Below are 9,544 nucleotides of genomic sequence, written 5' to 3' on the forward strand. Positions count from 1 at the left end.
CTTTTTATTCATGGAGTTCTTTAAATCTTTTTGTCATGGCTAAATCAGCTTAACGTCTTTACTATGGTTTTGCCGAGCAAAACTCTGACTTTTCGACACGTTCACCCGCTAGGTATTTTAAGCTGCTATGCAGCTACAGATAAACTAGATGACAACATATGGTAAAAATTAAATGAAAATTGCAATTATTGTTTGCGGACGTTAATTCAAGGAAAATGTGTTAAGTATTCATGTCCGAATTAGAAATTTAGGCACCGATTATGGCTGGCGCAAGAAAATAAATCTGATATGATTATATTGAATTTTATAAGAAACAAGTTGAATATTTCATATAAAGTCACTCAAATATGTATATTTCTATCTCCAAGCAAAACAATATTTGCTCGGTGTATGAGTATTTGTAAATAAAGCTTTGATGAAAGCGAAACAAACATGCTAAGACTCCTGTTTTTACGGTTGTATCGAAACTTGTAGTTTTTGGAGTTCATCTGTTGAACTATTAATTTTCATCAAAGCATGCACATGTAGGAAATACGCTCACAAACCATATTTTGATTTACTTCATAACGTACTTGCGCTCCTATTTCGATCTCACTCGCACACAATAAAAAAGACGCACGGACGCATTTCCGACAACCCCCTCCGCCTCCTCCCTTTAAGTCTCCCAGAAAAGACTGCTATGTCAATGTATCCATTGGTAAATTGACATAAATCTTTTCAATTGTATGACCATTTGGATGAAATAAAGCCACATCGAAAATAAAAATATAGATTAAACTTTGTTCATATATCGCTCGTGTGGTAAACAAGTTTTAAACCACGAAGATATTATGCGTTAGTGACAACTGCCAGTGAATTGCAGAAGCTTATTCGTATTTACACTTGCCACTGTCCCTTGTGTTATTGAATGAGAACATTATATTTTTGATGTTTGTGAAAATGAAAAGCTGAAAATTACACCCTTCTTGCCGTTAAAGATCAGTTCTCAACGGTTCCATCGAAAGAACAGTGTCTCCGGGGCAGGGCACTGATCTTCTGTCTCTGAAAAGGGAAACAATTCCATGCCATTCCAAGTATTACGAACTCAAAGCACAGGGCAAAAAATGAATTAATGGTCATTTTCCGCGACGGTTTCAGTTAATTTGCCTAAAACCGGGGTCGAATATACGCATGGTCACCATTTATTCAGTATCTTTCAACATGTCAAACAATATAAGTAGTATCTCGCATCAAACAAAATTAATGAAAAATGGCCGACTTTGTCCCTTTAAGCTATACTAACTCACAGAAAACAAACAAAGAGCTGAGAAGGGGCGGCTGGAAGATATGACGTGGCATTGTTTTCTTTTACCTGCTTCTACAGGCTCGAATCATGTTTGTTTTTGTTTCTCTTGGTGAACTCAGCAACTTGGTACAGATCAAACTACAAAGGAAAAAATCTACAACTTGTCTTGTAAGTTGGCGGGTGATTAAAACCTGACGAGCACAGCCGTAAACTTTTACCTTTTTGACGAAATCAAAGGACACATTAACATCAATTAAGAAAGTACCTGTAAGTCTCAGTGTTCAGGGTCACATTGGTCAAATATTGCATGTATGGTGAAAGGGGTTCAAAATCGCGGTATATGTGTGTATGTGTGTATAACTTTCAGAAAGAGTAATAGTGAACTTATATTTTTTTCAAATGATATAAAGATTACGACAGCAATAAAAACGCTTCTATATAATCTAGAACTGTTTTATTCAGCCGGGTACAGCGAAGCATCTTGTACCTACACAGCGACATACTTCAGTGATGTCATATTTCTTAGTTTCACCGTATGATGGCGCTTTTCAAAATCGAGCTGATCGACCACATGCACTGAATTCTGAATAGGTAACCTTAATCTCCAAATGGTCGCAGTGCTTCTTTATGCCACTACCGTATCAGGTAAATTTACATAGACAATAAATGCATAGCGACATGAGGTCAGTGTTCAAAGGTCAGGCAAGGTCACCACAAATATTTGCAGCATCATATAAGGCATTCAACATATGAAATATTTGCATAAAAACATGCCCATTTTTAATAACATTTTGCATTATTTTATTGTGAAAGAAATAAAGTTATTTATCAGGCCTGATTGGAAACATGCATCGGTCAGAATGCCTAAAATTCGGTGGTGGCCATCGATGGAGACAGTTTCACAGCATTGAAGAGTGTCCAGTGGACACGTTTATTGTGGCCTGCGTGGGAAAGCAAACAAAGTGATAGAGACATTGCAACAGTATACCTACTTGGTGTTGTTTATCCTTAGTAAAGTAAATTTGAGTAAAAATGTATGTTTCCAGAACATGAATCATGAAATCTGTCACATAGCATGTGCCCCATAGCGCTTGAATTACTGGTTAAATGAGGACATAAACCTAGGTTGTACTTGAGTTCTGAAAGTACTCCGGAACCATATATGCTTAATGTACATGCCGCATTTGTTCATAAATACATGAATCCTGATCACAACTGATACATTGCATTTTAACTTCACATATAAGTTTGAAACTCTGCAGTAGACTTCTCCTTGTGATTTGCCATAACTTAATTGTCAACAGTAAATAAATCTGGGAAGAGGGAGTTTGTTTTTATTTTATTCTTCTGAAAATATGAAAACTCATGCATACATGTATAATTACAAAAATGACAAATTAGGAAGATGAAAAGTTGATGCATGCAAAATATCCTCATGTTTTAATAAGAGACATTCATCTCACATAAAAGGCAGAAAGCGCCTCACGGACAGATAATCAGACACTCAAACTTTTACAATTCTTTTCGGATCTACCACTTGTGGGGAGCCATTTTACAGCTCTTGGTGTAAGAAAAATTTTGACCATCAAAGTTTTCAAAAATTGAAAATTTTTATTTTTCTTAATATAGTTAACACAGGGATGGTGGCCATTTTGAATTTCAAATATTGGTAAATCTTGGGTACTTTGTGTCTCCAGTTCCAAAATTTGGAAGATGACCACAGATTTTTGTTCCTGATTATGAAAGCATATGGTTGAAAGATTCCTTGAGGAAAGTTTGGGTGAAAGTTTAAGTCTTTCACTTTCGAGGTGCGTACTACCCTACCTTAAGTCTGAATGCGTGTGTTGCAGTATTGATACAGCACCATTCAGCAAGGTAATGGAAAAGTACCATTGTTGAAACTTTTGATGATAGATTTCATTATTTCAATTTTGCATATCAATTGCGGTTTCTTGCTCTTCTCCCTAAGCATGTTGAAACACCCCCTCATCTTGTCAACACTGCAAAATTGAGCACTAAACCACACCCGGCGATGGTATACCACACAAGATTATGACCAGTTCTCGACACACGTGTATAAAAGATAGCAGGTGCTATATGAAGTGCACTGGTCAAAATCGGCTGGTATACCAGTCGCTGAGGTGTTTTATTGGCTATTATATCATTATACTAAATGAAACTTCTGCCATGAAATGTTAAAGAGGGGATTTTTTCTCTAGCCGAGAGCTTGTGTCAGTTCAAACATACATACATACATACATATATATATATATATATATATATATATATATATATATATATATATATATATATATATATAAGGGATGCTGGAGAATTGATTTTACGATGTCATCTCTACAACGTTGTTCGTGTTTCGTGAGTCGCGAAACTCACTCATCAGGAGACTAGTCTCCTGATGAGTGAGTTTCGCGACTCACGAACAAACGTTGTAGAGATGACATTGTAAAATCAATTCTCCAGCATCCCTTATATATCTCGCTCTACTTTTGTATTGAGCACTTTGTATCGGACAAGTCAACCGCATACTCCGTATATATATATATATATATCTCACTTGCCAACAATAACAATGTAGTTCTACACATGTACAGGCTAAGCTTACAATCTGAAACACTGTGTATCTCAACATTAAGTGATAAGTAGAACAAGAAACTGATCTTGACATTAAAAAGAGTGATAAGAAATCATCAAAAGTTACATTAGAGTTTTTGGACCTTTGGCCCACAGTGTCTGCAAAAAAAAACAGTACAAAATTCAAGATAGCAACAAAAAGTGCTCTCATATTGCTGGTCAATTTGGCATTTTTCATAAATTTTGAAGCATGCAGTCATGTACATACCGTATGTACATCACGTGTGAACAGACAGTGTGTTCTTTTATCCACTATTGTATTAATATGCAGAGGAAAACCCTGTTAATGTGACCTTTGAACCCTGGTAAAATGTGCTGGACTGTTCAATCCAAGATGATGACTACTATTTCTGTATTGCTGGTAAATCTTGCATAATTCTAGAAACTAGTCCATCAGTGACTCAGAAAAGGGGTTTGGTTTTTGCTTTCTTAGAAGGCCTAGCTGATGAACCTCTTCTGCTCATTGCCATGGCAAACGGATCATCTTCCTCCTCCTGCATTATAAATTAAAAACAATAACAATAACAATAACAACAACCACAATAACGAAAATAATAACATGACTCATAATAATGATATCTTCGGGAGGAGCAATCTCCTGTAAAGTGACAAACATTCAGTAAACCACCTTTTCTTTAGAATATTACCATATTTATACTCCTATGCACAAAGGAAATTATCATATGGCTGGAGAATACAGCGATAGGTCAAAAATTGGATGTGTTAAGACTGAACAAAAAAAACAAACATTTCCCATAACTTGACCTACTCTAGAAAAACCCACCGACCTTATACACTTTTTTCACATTTTCAAAAATTTCAAGTCAATTCTCTGATTTTTCCACATTTTATGGGTCTCAGCCAACAAAAAGAAAGGTGAAAAAAACATTCCTTGAACACACCTATCTACACTGATTTCCAGAGGTATGTTAGCAGAAACACACACTTTTTATTTGGCCTAGGTAACAGATCTGGTAGGAATTCCTTTGGGTATTATGCCTTTTAAAGAATGGATTCTCCTGTCAGTGTTTGCTTATATGACAGTGAACAGCCATGCCAACTATGCCAATATCAAATCATTGATGATATACCGGTATACAGGACATACTTGCTGAAGATGCAAACATAACAGGTAGGTCTTACCTCAGAATCACTAAACTGCACTCCTCTTTGAGAAAATCTGCTTGTATCACTGAGAGAGAGAGAGAGAGAGAGACAGAGAGAGAGAGAGAGAGAGAGAGAGAGAGAGAGAGAGAGAGAGAGAGAGAGAGAGAGAGATTAATACATCACTCTACATTCCTAGAAATAGCAGCCATATCATCTCTCTTTCTCAATAGAGAAGTCCAACTTTGCCACAGCAAACAATGAGGTGATACCAAAATCAGGTGATTTACAGGACACTGACATTTCCCTTTTATGGTCTAACAGCTGAGGAGTAAATATCTTTGTTTGGATCCTCTTATCACATTGAAAATGATAAAACTGTGACTCATTTGGGCAAACTCCCACACAGAGATTGTAGCCCAGCGTGGATAATTCTAACCTAGCTAGAGAGTCTCTGAGTTTCGCAGCCCCACCAATCTCTGATGCTGGCTACATTTTACTCACTTGTTGCGTATTTCCTATAGTATTAATTGTCTGTCTTTTTATATATTTAATTTTTGGAACAAAAAATAAGATAAGTAAAAAAAACACCAGCTTTGATGTTGATTGTTGAATCCATGAACACTCAAAACATAGACCTTGCTCTGGTGCTAACATGTTGTTTAGAGCACTGGCTGCTGTGCAAGATATGGTGATGTCAATTGAGAAAGTTAGTAGTATGGGGTTGTATTAGCTTCGCATGCTAGTATTACAAACTGATATATCATGTGTGTAACCAGCATTATGGTCGTATCTTCTTTGGAAAAACTAGCACTGTATGGTGGTATCTGCACTGCATGTTAGCACTGCAGGATGGTACCTCCTTTACAAGCTAGCACTTTGGGATGATACCACATTCTGCAATTTGGTTCCACAGTGTAATGTAAGTTGAGAAATCTGGCATTAGTGGGTACTGATTTGCTGTATGTGCTAACACTTTAGCACAAGTCATTGTCTATGACATAGTCCCCCACTAGGTAATTTATTTGGAAATCATTGACAGAAATTATGTTCATATTGGATAATATCAAAAAACAAATCGACATGCATATAAATAACACAGGGAGTAATCCTTGTACCAAATCTGAAAGAAATTGCTCATGGCATCTCCGAGAAATTTACATGAACGGACCTACACACAACACAACAGATTTTTTTCTGTGGGGACTAATACATAATAGTGTGATGTATGCTGTGTAGTGTAGTACAAACTGTGTGATGTCTGCTCAGCAATTTAGCACAAGTCATTGTCTATGACATAGTCCCCCACTAGGTAATGTATTTAGCATCATACATGTAGTGTGCTTCCTGCCGTGCAAAATAACGACTTAGTATGATGTTTGCTATTTGGAATTTAGAAATGAGCAATTTAGCAATTTAGCACTGCGAGTGATATGCAAGCCATGCAGTCTTGCACTTTAGCATGATGTCTGCTACAGTATTTACTCAGTACTCTGAACTTACCCGGCTTTCCTCTTCTTGGCAGTTGACAAAGTCTGCTTCTCAACGTCAGAGTCACTGTCAGATATCTGTGCAAAGTAAGATTACAGACATGTTGACTGTCTCGCTGAACTTTACAGCTAACATGACAAAGTCGGCATTTGAAAAACACTTCCGCCACCTCGCAACACCCTACAGCTAAAATGATAAAGTCGTAACTTTCGATATTTTGTTCACTATTTTTATTTCAGATAACAACAACAGTTTTTTCCGTACTCCAAAAGCATGTTGAGATGCACAGTATTCAGCTTGTCAGCTCAGCCTGTACATATGTAGACTGCGTTATTGTTGTTGGTCATAGCATAGACCTGCGTTATTATTGTTATCTGGTCCAGACTAGAACTAACATGTAAACAACTGGTACATACCGTATTTTAATAAACAAGAACTTGCTATTGACATTCAAATCAAAAATAGTGAAAAACTCATTAAAAGTTACAGCTATTGGCCCTTTTAATGTTTTAGGATCTGCTGTTTCAACGTCTCCGACCAAAGTGACAAACATTTTAATGTTCCCACCACTACACCTTGGTACAACACCACTATTTCTAACAGGTTGGTTTGACCCGTATAAAGGAAACTGCAGCTGGAAGGTAAGTAATCAATAGACCAATCAGATTGCAAGACTCACGGTGTATGTAGGCGTTGCCTTTGCTTTGGATGCTGACTGCTGAGACCAGTTGAAAGCTGTATGAGATAAATGAAAAGTAAATTATGAACAGCGCCCCCAACTTGACGAATACTGATACAAGTCATGACTGCGTATCAGGACAATACTGAATTTAGACATTGATATTCTAAATAGTGTTTGGTTTTCACAATTTTGACCACGTCCGTCCATGAATTTTCTGACAGTGTTGTGAACAAAATATCTTTTTGTCGTCAATCTGTATGCAGTACTGTGATGTCATTCTAGAACAGCCCTGACCGGGAGCCCTGACAGTGCAAATAAAGGTGACAGACAAACAACTAAGATTATAAGATTCAGTCATGTACAGGATCTCCTGCAGATCTGACCATAACAATGACTGAAGGAGAGCATAGACCAATTTTTCTCCACACAGTCTTGTTTAAAACCAATCACAGTGTACACATGTAGGTTTTCTGAAGTACACTGAGATAGTGAAACCACCAATACAGCATATTTAAAGCAGGTAAAAAATCATTGTGTTATATTTAACCAGGTGTGAAGATTACTTAAATGAGACCAAACCTTATTTTCCACGTTTGAGACGCCTGCTGTGTTAGCAGCATGCAAAATTTAATGTTTTTGAGTTCCAAGCAATAGCCTACACTGCGCCTTCAGGCATAGTTTGGGCTGAAGGCCATTAAGTATTTTTCAGTGAGTAAACCTTTCACTCAATCAAACAATCATGCTTTATTGAATCTGGCCAAACACACATTAAACAACAACAAAATGGTGCATACCTTTTGCTATTGAGTTGCTGGGTGTCGTTGACACCACTGCCTCTTTAGTTCTCCCTCCCCTACCCACCTCTCCCTCCCCTCGATCCCCTCGATCCCCTCCCTCCCCTGCTGCCTGGCCCACCACCTCCCCTTGAACCCTACCCCTTCCTCTGCCTCTCCCTCTGGAGGTCACAGAACTGTCGTCAGAGTCCTCCGATCTGGCATCTTCATTGCTGAAGTCGTCATCTTGTTTGTAGGGTCTCTTGGCACGGGATCTGGCTATAGCCTGCCAGGCAATAACATGGGAGCCAATTATGCCTGTTTCGTATCATATCTGCCCCATCAATGGAAATATGTACATGCACACAGCTGGCAGCTCTTTACTTTGAATTTCATACGTCTAGCCATGAGATGGTAAAATTAAGGTCTGAGCTATCCTGCAGCCACTATGAATGCTATCCTATAAATGCTATCTGTAATTCCACTAGGTGGTAAATCTAATTCCTAACCTTAGTAACCCTGCCTTGAATCCTACCACTATAAATGTCAATAAGAGGAGAGGTCAAAACACAAATAATTTAAATGATTTACCATATTCAAATTTTTGTTGAAGTCCATCCACCTCTTGAGTTAGACTAGGTTAGCAAATGTTAAGGAAACACATTCCCACAAGATGTGTTCAATATGAGTGTCTTATATTCAGAGATACAAGATGTAGCATTGTTGAGTATGCTAACTTTACCAGCCCTTGAATAAGCATTCTATAATCTAGATAGCTGTCATTTCCCACTGTTTTTATAAAGGCAGCAAAAAAAAATGAAGCGAAGACCTAAAGAGAAAACATCCCAGAGTTGAAATTTTCAATGCCATACTCACCTCATCAACATCTTTGTCTTCCCGCCCTTGTTTCTGTCTATCTTCTTTCAGTTTTTCAACCTCGGCTTCGATGTCATCGTCTTGTACCTCCCGCTGCGTCAGCTGGTCCTGCGTCGTCTGGAGTTGATAGCCACCAGCTCAGATATGGCGTCTTTTCTTCCTTGTCCACAAATTCCTGCACTGCTCTGCCAAGCCCCTTCTCGCTCAGCAATGATAGCTGGAATGCCTGTATACGGTATACAGGTAATGGAGAAAGAAAATAATGTGTGTGTATGTACACATTCGAATGTTCCCCTATATTGGAAACAAGCTTGTGTATTGTGCCGCAGATTCAGGTTGTCTAAGTGTGAGCATGAAGACAAGGTGCGTGACATTAGGTTTGCCAATGGCAACCTGACAAATTGTCACAAGACATGTATCAGGGTTTTTGGCACACATTCCTGTGGTGGCACTGTAATGTGGTGTATACCACTGCAACAGGTTACACAAGATGTATCAATATTTGGAATACATGTACCGACGACCACTGGGTCAAATCCTTATGATGAAAACAATCAGCTTTCTTAGGGGGCCTGTCTTTGCTCTGTGATGTAATTTGACCCCTATGATTCTGTAATTTCTAAAATTCTTTGGTGTGGGCCCACCGTGCATCAGTCTTACCAAATACTTCAGCCTCATGCC

The 9,544-nt window shown here is 38.1% G+C and overlaps 1 protein-coding gene across 1 annotated transcript; it reads right to left on the bottom strand.

The window, feature by feature from the left end:
• Positions 1 to 3,862: 3,862 nt before the first annotated feature.
• On the bottom strand, positions 3,863 to 8,874 carry LOC139130241 (double-strand break repair protein MRE11-like). Its single transcript, XM_070695990.1, has 7 exons — positions 8,864 to 8,874; positions 8,497 to 8,524; positions 8,009 to 8,273; positions 7,212 to 7,267; positions 6,545 to 6,609; positions 5,081 to 5,129; positions 3,863 to 4,431 (listed from the first exon to the last, which is right to left on the bottom strand). Exons 1-7 carry the CDS (start codon positions 8,872 to 8,874, stop codon positions 4,339 to 4,341), a joined length of 567 nt encoding a protein of 188 aa, XP_070552091.1. The 3' UTR covers positions 3,863 to 4,338.
• Between the last annotated feature and the right edge of the window lie 670 nt (positions 8,875 to 9,544).

Source organism: Ptychodera flava, chromosome 3, assembly GCF_041260155.1.
Source record: "Ptychodera flava strain L36383 chromosome 3, AS_Pfla_20210202, whole genome shotgun sequence".
NCBI classification, from domain to species: Eukaryota; Metazoa; Hemichordata; class Enteropneusta; family Ptychoderidae; genus Ptychodera; species Ptychodera flava.